This window comes from Lipophrys pholis (assembly GCF_963383615.2).
Source record: "Lipophrys pholis genome assembly, contig: SCAFFOLD_38, whole genome shotgun sequence".
Taxonomy (NCBI): Eukaryota; Metazoa; Chordata; class Actinopteri; order Blenniiformes; family Blenniidae; genus Lipophrys; species Lipophrys pholis.
In genome coordinates this window covers 49,021-65,629 of record NW_028292246.1, presented here as the reverse complement: position 1 = coordinate 65,629, position 16,609 = coordinate 49,021, and the positions used below count along the sequence as shown (strand labels likewise).

Sequence of the window (16,609 nt, the reverse complement as noted above, 5' to 3'; positions counted from 1 at the left end):
GTTCTCCTTGTCCCTCCTGGGTTTTCTCCAGGTGCTCCTGTTTTCCTGAAAACCTCCAAACATATATTTCAGGCTCATTGGTGACATAATTCCTGAATCTCAAAATATCAAAGAAACACATTTTAAACCAACGTTCAAGTGTTGAAGTTGATTGAGGACAACTTGTGTCTGAAATGGAGGAACCAAGGGTTCTTGTGGGTAATATGGGACTAAGAGCTCTTTAAGATAGGATGGAGCCTGGTTGTTAAGAGCTTTAGAGGTTAAAGAAGGATTTTAAATTCTATTGTAGATTGAACAAGAAGCCAATGAAGAGAAGCTCATATTGTAGTGATGTGGTCTCTCCTGCTGGTTCCTGTCAGGACTCTCACTGCAGCTTTTCTATCACTTCAACACTTCAACATTTCAACACTTCTCATTTTGTTCTGCTCGTCATGGAGGAGATACTGAGACTGATGACATCACAGTGATGTCAGAAAGGAGCGCTTGCCATGTTGTCACGGTAACTGTTGCATCATAGAATGAATTCACTCGGCTCGGCACAGCTTTACCTCCTGTCTGGTTCTTCTGTCTGCCACAGACTGTAAACACAATGTTGGAGATGTTTTTTAAGAAGCTCAGACCAGCTGGTTATTACAGAAGAGTATTAGAGCCTCTCATGAGAACATAAGAGAAGAGTTAGTATTGTTTATTTCATCATCGCCCCTTTTATGTGAACGAGCTCTGATCAGGATGGAACAGCCTGGTTGAATTACTGAGTTGATCACCTGCTTCGTAGTAACGCTTATCAAGGAATGAAAATGTTTGTCAATCCAGATAACGGAGAGAGATCTGGATTGGTGGAGTTGGTGAGGAACCAGAGAGCTGATGGGGGTCAAAGGTCATGCTCAGGGAGCCACAGTGGTGAGTGGTCAGCTGTAGGATTCATCACTGTGAACCACTGCTTGAAAAGAGAGCACCGCCCAACGTGGGACTCAAACCCACAACCCTGAGATGAAGAGTCTCATGCTCTAGCGACTGAGCTCGTCAGGCAACTTGTCATGTAGTGATGAAGGACGACTGTAATGTCCTACACAGGAGACCTTCAGGGACCACGGTTGACTGTGGCTATTTGAAGCTCCATCCACCGTTGCTATGGATACAGGAGCAGGAGCAGAACTCTTTCAGAACCATGACATCATCACAAGAACAGCTGGTAGAAGACAGGATGATAAGAATGATAAGAAGATGATAAGAAGTGGAGGAGTTTGTTTTGTCAGACAGAGAAGTGACTCAGGTTTCTGAGTGAGTTCTGTCAGAGCCTCTTCAGCTTGTGTGTCTCATCAGGTCTTTCTGGGCCGTTCACACCTGGTTAACATCTGTTTCAGGGTGTTGGGATTTATGGTTGGTTAATGGCATTAAATTACTGAAAGTAATAAATCACTGGAAGTAATTGTATGAAAAATATATATTATTAATGGACGTAAACAGTCATTTACTCATCAACAACTCCTAAAGTAATCGAGTAATTACTTAAAAGTTAATTTAAAAGTTAAAATTTGTTTTTTATTTATTAATAATGAAAATGGGGGGCACTACCAGATAAACTGGAAATAGCTAATACCAAAATATGAGTCTCGTTTGTATAAAGGTTTATTTAAGTTAGTTAATATATCTGTGTAAAAATATAACAATCTTAAATAAAAATAAAAGGGGAGGTGTGAGATCCAAGCACAGACTGTTACAAACCAGTGAACTGTCAACAATAAATACACAATTATCACCAAGAATCGTTCAATTCAGCTAACAGGGGTTTAATAACAAAATGTATTAATTTCATAAATAATTCTGAAATCATCTCATAAATCAACACATTCAAGTAGCAAACGACATCTAACACTGAGATTTAATCTATTAAACAGCAAACACTATGTACAAAGAGTGTGTGTGTGTGTGTGTGTGTGTGTGTGTGTGTGTGTGTGTGTGTGTGTGTGTGTGTGTGTGTGTGTGTGTGTGTGTGTGTGTCTGGCCTGGAGTGATGAATGGAATGGGTGTAATGACCTTGAATGTCCACCAGAGGGAGGCAGACGTTGGCGGGTCAATGTGGTGACTGTGACGACGGCACAGAGAGGGAGAGCGCAATGGCCTGATGTGTCCACCAGGTGGATGTCAAGAGGAATTGCAATGAACCACATGACCACTAGAGGCATTTGATTCGCTCTTTCTGGGGACGCAGCAGTTGCTTAGCGACCAGATAAACAAGATGCCCGTTGCGCGAGTATGCGCAAGGGGGTCTCGGAACGATGCGGTCTCACCTACTCCCGTAAAGACTGGTGGACTTTGTGGGCCCGGTTCTGAGCGCCGGAATTCTAACGAGACATGCAGTTAGAACTCTGGTGATGGATGTGGATGTGGTTTAGCAGCACCAGATAGCAGTTTGGCTGCTAAATGTGACTGTGTGTGTGTGTGAGCTTATCTGATCAGATAACAGGAGCGGCGGCGGATTAGTGAAGGAGGGGGAGAGAGAGAAGGGAGTTAAAAAGTTCTGGGCCGGTCCACATGAGTTAACACGCGGCTCCTTGTGTCTCCGTACGAAGTCCTGCGTCTGGATGGACGTGAATCCGTCTTGGAGACGGTGTGTCTTCGCAGGTGGGACTTTTATACCGGCGCATCATGGTCCGGCTCCCTGCTGTGCTCGCCATGGCCTTGGCCAATCAGAGCCGGGTTGGCTTCAGAGTTTCCGGGGCGTTTTCTATGGCTGTGGATGCAGTTGGTGGATCCCCCTGGTGGTGAGATGCAGGGATGCAGCTTCTAGGGAGGGGTTGCTGTGGACCCCCTGGTGGGGGTCACGTGACCAATGGTGAATTTTTCCAGTGGCGACCAAATGTTCCTTTGTCCTGAGGGGGTGAGCCATGGAGGCCAGGCCCAACACAATGAACCAACACATGAAGAGGAGGAGGAGGAGCAGGAAGAGGAAGAGGAAGAGGAGTAGGAGGAGCAGGAGGTTCAGCCCACACAGTGATGGTTCTGCATCACATTCAGAGGAACCCTGGAAGAAGAGGAGCAGGAAGAGGAGGAGGAGGAGGAGCAGGCTGAGGAGGAGGAGGAGGCGGAGGAGAAGGAGGAAGAAGAGGAGGAGGAGGAGCAGCAGGAAGAGGAGGAGGAGGAAGAGGAGGAGGAGGAGGAGCAGGCTGAGGAGGAGGAGGAGAAAGAAGAGGAGGAAGAGGAGGAGGAGGGTGAGTCCACACAGTTATGGTTCGACGTCACATCCCCAGGAACCCTGGTTTGATGGGGGTGGACCTTCAGGACACACAGCGTCCTCTCTGCTCTCCTCAGTGGATCTTCAGGACACACAGCGTCCTCTCTACCCCCACCACCTGCAGAGAGATGAGAGAGATGAGAGGTGATGAGGAGAGTCTCTGTGGAGCAGCCAGGACTTCAGTCCTGTCCACAGCAGCAGCTCAGAGCTCATGAAGGACCACCACTGTCAGACCAACACAACAAGCCTGAGGCTCCTCTGATTGGCTGACTGTGTCCTCTGCTGTCCAATCCTGAAGCTGCTCAGCGTTCTCCTCTCACAGCCTCACTGAGCAGTCAAACTCTGGATCTTTGTTCTCACACTAACTGTGTTTAGTAGAAACCTGCTGGAAGCAGCATGGACTCACTCCAACATCTACTGACCTGAGAGTCTGCAGGCTGCAGTCTGGACTCTGCTGAAGACCAACCAGCTGCTGCACATCTGGACCCTGAAGCTTGTTGTAACGCAGGTCGAGCTCCTTCAGGAGGGAGGGGTTGGACTTCAGAGCTGAGGCCACAGAAGAACAGCTGATCTTTGACAACCTGCAGCCCCTCAACCTGAATAAAGAGAGAAAGCAGCAGAATGAATGAGGAGAACCAATCAGATGTGTTGATGGAGAAATGAGCAGCTCCACATTACTGTGTCCTGATCAATGAGCTGTTCTGTTGTTGTGGATCTTCATCACACTCATCCTCCAACATGTCAGCACAACATTGCCACTCCTCCTCATGTCCACACACATCAGTAACAAGCTGCTGAGCTCAGTCCATCTCTCACTGCAGGATCAGAGTCTCACATCACAGCTGCTCACAAACATTTCTCCTTCTACAACAGTAACAGACAGTCAACTGACCCCAGAGTCTCCAGACTACAGAGTGGACTCTCCAGAAAACCACACAGCTGCTCAACTCCTGAATCCTGCAGCTCGTTCTCACTCAGGTTCAGATGTTTCAGATGTTTCAGGAGGGAGGGGTTGGACTTCAGAGCTGAGGCCACAGAAGAACAGCTGATCTCTGACAATCTGCAGAACTCCAACCTGAATAAAGAGAGAAAGAAGTGAGATTAGAGGACAAAGTTTGATGTTGAAGTCATTGAGACTGAAGAAGGTTCAGACTGGAAGAGTTTAGAAATGTAAAGTCCAAACAGCTGAAGCCACCAGGAGGAGAAGAGTCTCATCAACATGCTGATCACTAACATGCTGCAGAGCTCAGTCCATCTCTGTCCTCCAACATCTGGATCACAACACACACACACACACACACACACACACACACACACACACACACACACACACACACACACACACACACACACACACACACACACACACACACACACACACACACACACACACACACACACACACACACACACACACACACACACACACACACACACACACACACACACACACACACACACACACACACACACACACAGTTCTTCAGATACAGTAGAACCTCTGAGGACCAGGTCAGAGCTCCACCCTGTCCTGGACACGTCACTGTGGACGGACACATATTTACCTGTTAACACACCTTAATGAGGACAACCTGCCTGACGAGGACAACAGACAGGTTCTCCTGCTAAATCTCAAGCTGAGCGACACTGAAAGGACCAGAATACTTGGTCTGGAGCAGAGTATTGTAATATTCAGACATTGTGGTGTCAGGAGGTTAGTTTGAGAGGTGAATTCTGGCCGCCTCCCTGCAGCCCAGTGCTGCTCTGTGGAGCTGCTCTCCTTTAGTTTCACTTTCCCTTTCCAGCAGAGAACATGAGGCCCAAACTGACCAGAGGCTCTAATCTGGTCCCACCAAGCAAGGAGCTTATAGAGGATTTACACAACTTTCTTTTTCACATTTCTTTGTATTTTGCACCACAATGTTTCATTAAAATTGACTTTATGTTGAGATTGTTGTCATTTTCAGTACAAACTGTTAGATCTTGTAAAAATATAGATAATTTCATTACATCCACTGTGACAACAACAAAGAAAAACTTTGAAGTGTAAATTTAAAGGTTATTATAGTAATATTGTACCAGTCTGGTCCACTCAGGATGAAACTGGACTGTATGTGGTCCCTGAAGTACATTAAATCTGATTTAATAATTACCTTGTATACATCTTATATACATGTATATATGGATATATATTGTATATATCTTATATACATGAATACATGGATATATATTGTATACATCTTTGTACTGGTTCAGTTATGTGCTTTTAAATAACCAGAACATATTTAGTGTTTGGTTTGTTCAATATCAACTGGTCCTACAATTTGAAATGTTTTTGTTTTTTATCCCATTAATCTATTAATCTAAAAATAATCACTGATTAATCGATTATTATAATAATAGTTAGTTGCAGCCCCAGTTGACGGAGAATTCTCCACTGCAGCACCTTGCTTCTTCTACCAAGCTTTGAAATGTGGAGCTCCACACGGCTCTGCCACAGTCACAGGACTAAAGCCCAGAGAAGAAGTCTCAGTTTCTCATGGAGATCCTCAGTGTGGATCATCTCATATCAGCCTGATGTCTGACCTTTAGTGTCAACACAACTTTCACTGCACACAAACTCAAACATGGAGTCTGACCTCAGAGTCTCCAGACTACAGAGTGGACTCTCCAGAAAACCACACAGCTGCTCAACTCCTGAATCCTGCAGCTGGTTCTGACTCAGGTCCAGATGTTTCAGATGTTTCAGGAGGGAGGGGTTGGACTTCAGAGCTGAGGCCACAGAAGAACAGCTGATCTCTGACAACCTGCAGCCCCTCAACCTGAATAAAGAGAGAAAGAAGTGAGATTAGAGGACAAAGTTTGATGTTGAAGTCATTGAGACTGAAGAAGGTTCAGACTGGAAGAGTTTAGAAATGTAAAGTCCAAACAGCTGAAGCCACCAGGAGGAGAAGAGTCTCATCAACATGCTGATCACTAACATGCTGCAGAGCTCAGTCCATCTCTGTCCTCCAACATCTGGATCACAACACACACACACACACACACACACACACACACACACACACACACACACACACACACACACACACACACACACACACACACACACACACACACACACACACACACACACACACACACACACACACACACACACACACACACACACACACACACACACACACACACACACACACACACACACACACACACACACACTCTCTTTGTACATAGTGTTGCTGTTTAATAGATTAGATCTCCATGTTAGATGTAGTTTGCTACTTGAATGTGTTGATTTATGAGATGATTCCTGAATTATTTATGAATTAATACATTTTTATTAATAAACGCCTGTTAGCTGAATTGAACGATTCTTGGTGATTATTGTGTATTTATTGTTGACAATTCACTGGTTTGTAACAGTCTGTGCTCAGATCTCACACCTTCCCTTTTTGTTTAAGATTGTTATAGTTTATGCAGAAATATTAACTAACTTAAATAAAGTTTTACAAACGAGACTGATATTTTGGTATTTGCTGTTTCCAGTTTATCTGGTTGTGCCCCGATTTATTATTAATACATAAATAACACATTTATGCAAATTAATATTTTTTTTTATTAATAAATCATTTTTGAAAGTTTATTCATATTTTTTTCCTTTTTAAGTAATTACTCAATTACTTTAGGAGTTGTTAATGAGTAAATGACCATTTACTTCCATTAATAATTTAAATTTTTCATAAATTACTTCCAGTGATTTGCTGACATCCTGACCATCTGAAGAATGTAAGATTGTGATATCAAAAACTTCTCGGGACAGAACAATAGATATGTGTTCAGATTCGGTAAAAACAACAGGTGATCTCCACACCATATGTGCAGGGAGGGGTGAAAGAAATGCTTATAAACCAATGTTTTTGTGCACTTGGGGCTCTTCATCATTGAAGCCTGATCCTCCCGGACAGTCTGATGGTTGAGCCCGAGATCTCGCTGTATTCCATGTATTCTGCCTGAAGGTAATTATCAATAAAACTGTGTGATTGATTCCACTCTTGTTTCCTCATCAATTTAAAGAACACATTAATGACTGTTTTTCCTTCAGTAGCTAGCGTTTGAAAATCCTAATTTGAAAGGCAAATTGCAGACTTCCTGTCAAATTCTGGTCTGGGGTTCCGCATTTGTTTTGTCTTGCTCGATGAGACGAACAATTGAGTTGTGGTTTGATCTCTCTACGACATTCCTACGGGCCGTGGTGCCCGTTTTGTTTTTTCTAGGTGGCGCTAGAGAGATATTTTGGCTCTCTGGGGGTTAATGATCGTGCCAAGTTTGGTGAGTTTTTGAGCATGTTTAGGGGGGTTTTATACAGGGTTTTTTACAAAAAACAAAAAAAATAGGAAACATTGCAAATACAACAGGGTCCTGGCCTCCAGGTCCAGGCCTCCTTTGGAGGTCCAGGCCTCCTTTGGAGGTCCTGGTCTTTCTGCTCGGTCCCTCATAATGATGACATCGGCTAAAACATCTGCAATTAAAAAAAAGCTTTTACTGCCAGAGTGCAGAATACCTGCGGATGTTCCAGCCCTTGGTTTGACATGCTGCTCTGGTTTTGGCCCTCGAGGAAAACTAATTGAGGAGCCCCGGTGTTAAGGATAAAAAAAAGGTGCTGCAATTTAAAGCGTATTTAAAAGATGTTAAAAAGTCAATAGGACTAAATTACAGCTCAGGGTTAAAACAATAAATTAAAGAAGTTCAAAGTGATTAAAGCTAGACCCCCTATAGATATATTTTATTGTACTGTGTCTCAAATAGAGTTTAAAAGGCTCAAACAGAGTAGTACTTTTCAGGTGAAAGCAGTAGTGTGTTACTCTAAAAGGCCAGCAGAGGGCGCATGGCGATTGAAGGAGCCTAAAAGCTGCAAAGAGGCAGCAGCATATTAAATCCTGCAGCCGAGCCAAACCCCAGCTCAAGTGGTCTGCCTCTTTGTTTCCTATTACAGGATGGAATCACACCCCTACATGACACACACTGGGTCAGGGGGGCAACAATGGCAGAGTGAGGGAGAGTTTGGAGCTCCAGCTGGGAGATCAGTGACTCTTCATCCAGGAGAGATCAGCCTGCTTTGAAAGCTGAAGCTCAACATGGAGCGTGTCAGAGGTTGACGGAGAATTCTCCACTGCAGCACCTTGCTTCTTCTACCAAGCTTTGAAATGTGGAGCTCCACACGGCTCTGCCACAGTCACAGGACTAAAGCCCAGAGAAGAAGTCTCAGTTTCTCATGGAGATCCTCAGTGTGGATCATCTCATATCAGCCTGATGTCTGACCTTTAGTGTCAACACAACTTTCACTGCACACAAACTCAAACATGGAGTCTGACCTCAGAGTCTCCAGACTACAGAGTGGACTCTCCAGAAAACCACACAGCTGCTCAGCTCCTGAATCCTGCAGCTGGTTCCAACTCAGGTCCAGATGTTTCAGATGTTTCAGGAGGGAGGGGTTGGACTTCAGAGCTGAGGCCACAGAAGAACAGCTGATCTCTGACAACCTGCAGCCCTCCAACCTGAATAAAGAGAGAAAGAAGTGAGATTAGAGGACAAAGTTTGATGTTGAAGTCATTGAGACTGAAGAAGGTTCAGACTGGAAGAGTTTAGAAATGTAAAGTCCAACGTTTGGAAAGACAAAGTTTCCAGATGTGAGTCAGTAGTTTGGAGATAAACTCAATCACCCTCTTTACTGGTTTCATCTCCATTTAGTCTCAATCTGAAGATTTGGTTTTACATTTGATAATAATTTCTATGATTTCTTCCTTACTAATGAAATGTCTCTGGGTCTTTCTCTTTACACTCTTTAATAGATTCCATGTGTCTTTAATAGGATTCTTCTTTTCTTTGATTTCACCACTTTTATTTTTGTAGATATATGAACATTCTCACAGTAGTAGTTAAAGTATTTTTATATTTCACATATGTATTTGCCACTTCTTTTGTGTTTTATAGATTCTCTGTATCATGTATTTTTCCTTTTGACAGAATCTTTTAATCCTTCTTTGATCAATAGAAGATCTTTGTTATTGTTTTCTTTGTTTAACATTTCTTCCTAATTCTGCATTTCTTACAGCTTTATTCACATTGTTGTCTAGATATTCTGATTCCCAGTCACTTGTAATAAATAGCTCTTTTCCACCAGCTCCTACTCAGCCTTACTCCACTTGACCCTACTGGCCTTGCCTCTACTCCACTCAGCCTCACTTGTTTTCCATTACAATAGAACGACCACGGCGTGGGCGGAGTCATCGGAGCTTTCTCCGTCATGCACAAGTAATCACCCCGATGTGATGCTTCACTGTCCGGTGTTTCGGTTTCACTGGTGCTCCTGTTAACTGGTGACTTCTGCCACAAGCTGTTAGTAGCTACTGATGTTAAAATAAGAAAAACAAACCATACGATACTTTAAATTCTAATGGAAATGTGGTTAAACAGCGTTCACCAGGACAGCCAGGAGCAACACTGATCAGGTCCAATCAGCAGTTTTTCCTTTGGACATGTCAAAGTATTTATTTGATATCCACAGTCCAATTGTTGATTCCTGTCCTCAATGACTCGCCCAATACTGAGTTCCTCCACCACAATAAATGTTTCCTCCTACTGCCACTCTGGCTGGCCCGGTTCACAAACTGTGTCTGCACACCTGGCATCCATTAGGTGGAGGCTTTAGAACCTCCACCTTGCCCTAGCTCCACCTAGTGGGCAAACATACATTCTAAACCCAAATGGCCAGTCAATAGGAGGGCACACACAAACAGAAACAAACAAACCCATATGAAACCTTAAATGGCTCCTACAGTAGGAACTAGAGGAAAAGTGCATTAAGTTTATTTTGGTAACTCCATTAAGTCCTCAGTCCAAACCCGTCTGTATTACCGTCTGTTGTCCTGATTGTTTTGTAAACAGTTGATGTTGTTGGGAACACTGGTTGTACATCAGGCAATTTGACTGTTGATGATGATGAGTAACAGTGATATGACCACTTTTTTCAGTAATGAGTAATCTAACGCGTTACTATTTCCAAACCAGTAATCAGATTAAAGTTACTTCTTATATTAAGTCCATGCACGTTACTATTTTAGCATTATTATTGTAGCATTACTATTGTAGCGATACTATTGTAGAATTATTTTTGGAGCATTGCTATTGTAGTTTTACTATTGCAGTGTTACTATTGTAGCATTACTATTGTAGCATTACTATTGTAGCATTACTTTTGTTGCATTATTATTGTAGTGTTACTATTGTAGCCTAATTATTGTAGCGATACTATTGTAGCGATACTATTGTAGCATTACTATTGCAGCATTACTATTTTAGCATTACTATTGTAGCTTTACTATTGTAGTGATACTATTGTAGCCTTACTATTGCAGCTTTACTATTGTAGTGATACTATTGTAGCCTTACTATTGTAGCAATACTATTGTAGCGTTACTATTGTAACATTACTATTGTGGTGTTACTATTGTAGCGTTACTATTGTAGCCTCACTATTGTAATGTTTTTTATTGTAGCATTACTATTGCAGCCTTACTATTGCAGCCTTACTATTGTAGCATTACTATTGTAGCATTACTATTGTAGTGTTACTATTGTAGTGTTACTATTGTAGCATTACTATTGTAGCATTACTACTGCGTCCAGCAGGATGAGTTTCTTCTCTACAAAGACACTTTATTATTAAACAGAAGCGGCTGCTCGTTCTCTCCTCCAAACTAACAGACACACACAGAGCATGCAGTCCGACCTGACCCGCCCCCTTCTCCACTCTCAGCCAATCACAGAGCAACTCGCTCTAACGAGGTGACACAAAAGAATTGGAACCAAGAAATGTCAACACTAAACCATATCATTGCAACAAGAACAAAACTGCAGAGATGTTGAACTCTTTTTGTATTTTTTTTCAAATCAATCAATCAATCAATCAATCAACCAACCAACCGATCAATCGATCGATCGATCAATCGATCAATCGATCAATCAGATACTTTTTTGCCCCAGAGGGGGGTAATTAAAAGGTCGGATAGAGCAGATAGAGCAGATAGAGCAGACAGTGCAAATATATAAATAGATCACTAGTTTAATGAAGGTTAAAGGTTAAATATCTAACAGCAGGAGGCCAGGCAGTGATCAGAACTGAGTTTGTGGGAAAAAGGAGTATCTAGTAATCAGTACTTGGATTACTTTTTCAAACTAACTGTGGCAACACTGATTAGTATTGATCAAAGAGTCATGACTCATGAACAAAAAATGGAATCTGATGTGCATCAGAAAACCTCGGGGCACCACCTGTTTAACAGGAAATGATGCCAATTTATATCAGTCTCATCAAGATGTACTGTACAAAACTATTCATTCAGAATTGTAATTCATAGTTTAATTAATAACAATTAACACAATTAATCATAAAGGATGAAGAATTTCAGAGTTCCTGACATAGAAGAGGTCGACATTTCATTCACCTTTCTACACATTAATAAGACAGCAAGTAGTGACAGTAGGATTCCTAAGATTATATTCATTTAAAATGAGAAGAAGAAAACTACACAGGTTCTGTGTGAGGGTCAGAAAGTAAAGACAGTGGTTCATGAAGCTTCATCTGGCCATCACTAGAATAAACTATTCTATTCTATTTTGTCCCGTCGCTGTGCTTCACTCCACTGATTTGACTGGTTGCTTCATAAGAAGTACTGGTCACTGTGAGGCTCTTGCCTCTGCTCTCTCATCCTCCTCTCTTTCCTTGGTGGATCCTCAGCCTCCTAAGTGATGATATTTTCATCCAGCCACAGGAGCACACCTGAAGTGAGTGTCCTGCTGCTGCTGGGCTTGTCTCATGTGTGGTGTTCTTGCTCGTAGTCGTGTCGGTGTCAGAGTCTGAGGCAGAACTCTGTGACATGGAGCATCACAAACACAGTGAGTGGAGGAAGTAAAGCTGCTGCTCTCCACCTGAACTTACACTGGAAACTTTACTTTGTAGTTTTACTTCCTGATTAATAGAGGAGAAAATATCAAGAGGCTGCAGTGTTCTACTGAGATGTTTTACTGATGTTCTAGAGATGTGAGCAGGAGAACAGAGAGTGGTGGATATTAATGATCAATAATGTCAGAACCTGAGAGCTTCCAGTTTACAGTGAGGACTCTCCAGTCCAGGAGAGAGCAGCTTCACTCCTGAATCCTGCAGCTTGTTGTAACTCAGGTCCAGATGTGTCAGACTGGAGGACTGAGAGCTGAGGACTGAGGACAGAGCTGAACAGCTTCTCTCTGACAGACCACAGCAGCTCAACCTGAAGAAGAAGCAACAATGAAAACCAGTTCAATGTGTGTCATGGACTCAGTTCTACATATTGTTCATGAACCACGTACACAGCTTTGTTGGAGGCTTTGACCACTGGCAGCAGCTTCAGAAGAGCCTCCTCTGAAGCAGAGTATTTCTTCAGGTCAAACTCCTTCAGATCTTCTTCTGATGACAGTAAGATGAAGACCAGAGCTGACCACTGAGCAGGAGACAGACTATCAGTGGAGAGACATCCTGATCTCAGGGACTGTTGGATCTCCTCCACCAGAGAACCATCTTTCAGTTCATTCAGACAGTGGAACAGATTGATGCTTCTCTCTGCAGACAGATTATTACTCAGCTTCTTCTTGATGTACTTGACTGTTTTCTGATTGGTCTGTGAGCTACTTCCTGTCTGTGTCAGCAGACCTCGGAGGAGACTCTGATTGGTCTCCAGTGAAAGACCCAGGAGGAAGCGGAGGAACAAGTCCAGGTGTCCATTTGGACTCTTCAAGGCCTCGTCCACTGCTCTCTGATGGAGATGGTGGAGATTAACTTTCTTCTTCCACACTTTTGACCTCCAGGAGGTTTGTTGTTGTTCATCCAGGAGGTTGATTCCAAAGAGGATGAAGGTCTGATGGACATGAAGAGCAGCCAGAAACTCCTGAAGGCTCAGATGGATGAAGCAGAAGACCTTGTCCTGGTACAGGCCTTGCTCCTCTTTAAAGACCTGTGTGAACATTCCTGAGTACAGTGAGGCTGCTCTGAGATCCAGGCCACACTCTGTCAGGTCGGAGTCATAGAAGATCAGATTTCCTTTCTGCAGCTCATCAAAAGCCAGTTTTCCCAGAGACTCCACCATCTTCCTGCTCTCTGGACTCCAGTGTGGATCTGTAGCAGCTCCTCCATCATACTTGACCTTCTTGACTTTGGCCTGGACCACCAGGTGGTGGATGTACATCTGAGTCATGGTCTTGGGCAGCTCTCCTCCCTCTCTGCTCTTCAACACCTCCTCCAGAACTGTAGCAGTGATCCAGCAGAAGACTGGGATGTGGCACATGATGTGGAGGCTTCGTGAGGTCTTGATGTGGGAGATGATCCTGCTGGCCTGCTGCTCCTCTCTGAACCTCCTCCTGAAGTACTCCTCCTTCTGTGGGTCAGTGAACCCTCGGACCTCCGTCACCATGTCGACACAGTCAGGAGGGATGTGATTGGCTGCTGCAGGTCGAGTGGTGATCCAGAGGCGAGCAGAGGGAAGCAGGTTCCCCCTGATGAGGTTTGTCAGCAGCACATCCACTGAGGTGGACTCTGTAACATCAGTCAGGATCTCAGGGTGCTGGAAGTCCAGAGGGAGTCGACACTCATCCAGACCGTCAAAGATGAAGACCACCTGGAGGTCTTCAAAGCTGCAGAGTCCTGCTTCTTTGGTTGGAGTGAAGAAGTGATGAACAAGTCCCACCAAGCTGAACTTCTTCTCCTTCAGCACATTCAGCTCTCTGAAGGTGAATGGAAATGTGAAGTGGACGTCCTGGTTGCTTTGGTCTTCAGCCCAGTCCAGAGTGAACTTCTGTGTCAGGACTGTTTTCCCAATGCCAGCCACTCCCTTTGTCAGCACTGTTCTGATTGGTGGAGATCTTCCAGGTGAGGCTTTAAAGAGGTCTCCTGGTCTGATGCTGCTTTCTGCTCTGGCTGCTCTCCTGGATGCTGTTTCAATCTGTCTGACCTCATGTTCCTCATTGACCTCTGCAGTCCCTCCCTCTGTGATGTGGAGCTCTGTGTAGATCTGCTTCAGGAGGGTGGCCTCTCCTGCTTTAGAGAGCCCCTCTAACACAACCTGGAACCTCTTCTTCAGGGCACATTTCACCTTCTGTTGGCAGACTCCAGCAGAAGCTCCTGAAAAGAAGAAACCAGGGATGAGTTGAGTGTGTTTGACATTGAATGTGAAGATGACAGTGTGTTTGTGGAGATGTTTCTCCTCCATCAGCTCCATCCAGCTCCTCAGTGGAGACCAAACAGCCTCTGATCTGATGCAGATGTTTGCATCACATGAGCAGCAGAGTTCAGGAACTCTCTTTGTGTCTCCTCTTCTCTGCTGCTTGTTTTGGACTTTCTGCCTGTTTCACACTTTCTGTGTCGGACCTGGAAATGACCTGTGTTCTCTGGATGGACTCTGTTTCTGACTGCTTTCTGCTCCAGCTGAGAACATTTCAGCTTCATCTCCATTATGTGAAATGAGATCAAATCCTCTTACTGCTCCTCAGACGCTCAGCCAGCTCCTCCTGCTTCATCCTCCTCAGGAAGTCCAGGGTGATCCTCAGAAATGACTCTCTGCTGCTCCTCTGCTCTTCATCCTCATCCTCCCTCTCACTCTCTGAGCATGCTTGGTAATCTGGACTCAGGAGCTTCTTCATCTGCTTCAGCTCCTTCTTCATGAAAGTCACCATGTGGTCCTCCAGCAGCTGGAACAGAGAAACATCTGGAGTTGACTTTGAGCTGAAACTGAAGCCAGATTGAGATGTGAGTGTAAATCCAGTGCAGAGAGCAGGATGGACAACATGTGAAGCCAAATCACACTTCATGTGGGATCTCCAGCAGAAGCAGCTTCAAGCATCAGTGAAGACTGGAAGCTGGATGAAGGTTGGACTGTTTCACTTTGGACCTGAATGGATCTAATAAGCTGAGTGTCTGTTTCATGTTTCAGCTGGAAGTCACAGCAGCTTCTTCTGTCTCATGATGTGACAGTAAAGTGTTGAATGGAGACGTGTTCTCACCATAAATGTGGAGTCCAGATGTCTTTGATGCTGAGGGGCGGAGCCACCAGGGAGAAGCTGGGAGCTCTGCTGGCTCACGCTGCAGAAACATGTTGACTTTGTTAAAGCTGCTGTGTGGTGTGATGAGGAATCCTGAGACAAACACTGATTCTCACCCCTCATCACCACTTCCTGCTCCACATTGAAAGGTTAAGGGTGTCTCCTTAGAGCGGTCACTCTTCATGGACACACAGCTGGATGGAAACCCAGAGTCAGAGCTAAAAACAAACACAACATCAGGAACAGACTGACTGGAACAATGGAAGATACATGGAAGAACTGAGACTTTGATTCTCTAAGTCAGACTTTGTGAAAATACTGTGAGGATATTTAATAGTTATAAACTGTAGTTCCACATTTAAAGTTACTCTACCAGAAAAATAATCTTCAAAATGTACTTCCCATAAAACATCTCTCTTCTGCAGAGAGAATAAACCAAAACACCAAAACAAGACCATCAACACTCATTTGGACTAATTTCCAACCTGCAGTTTCCCAAATCGATCCACCAAAGTTGATGTTTACAAACAAAACATCAAACTGTGTTGATGTTTCCTAACTGACATCATCTTGGGAAATCTGCCACAAGGGTTTCTGGGATATCAAAGATGGCGTCGCAGAAGCTGAAGCAAAATGATCAAGATTGGACCGATTCAGCCCAAAATAAAAGACTGGACTTTCTCAGAGAAAGAGGATTAGAACCTCCAGAATATTCTTAAATGTTGTGAAACTGATCATTAATCAGCAAGAGGTCAACACACTGGTATGTTCCTTTAAATTTAAATGCTGGAATTATGTGTTTTTGTGAGTGTCATGACCAATTCCATTCAGAAAGGTATTAATGTATCAGAGATCAACATCAACAACTGAAACTGGATCCTACATGTTTCATGTTTCCCAAATGGATTCTGGTCGAATAACTTTAAAGTTAAAACTCATTCAGTTCAAATCTTTTACATCTCCCCCATCCCCCTCTCCTCTGGTGTTCCCCAGGGCTCTGAAATCAGGAGATTCATCATCAAAATAGGACTTTTGAAAGAGTGGAGGATCAGACTTTACTGGTCAGTTTGCAGTTTGGACTCTTGTACTAAAATACTGGAAGTGAATCTTAGAGTGAGCACAACTTCTCTCACTCTGGTTTTGAGGAAAGAAAATAAAATAAAGAGTTTCTTACTTTGTGTCTGAAGGTCCAGGTTCAGTACTGAAGTGTGGTACACGACCTTTGGACCAGTCACTCTTCATAGA

General features: G+C 43.7%; 1 protein-coding gene across 1 annotated transcript; it reads right to left on the bottom strand.

Annotated features, from left to right (window-relative positions):
• Window positions 1–1,849: 1,849 nt before the first annotated feature.
• Window positions 1,850–14,998, bottom strand: LOC308128050 (NACHT, LRR and PYD domains-containing protein 12-like; the record flags this gene model as incomplete). The annotated part of the gene is given in 9 exon segments (XM_080493719.1): window positions 1,850–3,353; window positions 3,658–3,831; window positions 4,128–4,310; window positions 5,875–6,057; window positions 8,611–8,793; window positions 12,391–12,593; window positions 12,597–12,609; window positions 12,611–14,447; window positions 14,806–14,998. Coding segments are annotated over 9 exon segments (2,982 nt in total). The 3' UTR covers window positions 1,850–3,340.
• Window positions 14,999–16,609: the final 1,611 nt, after the last annotated feature.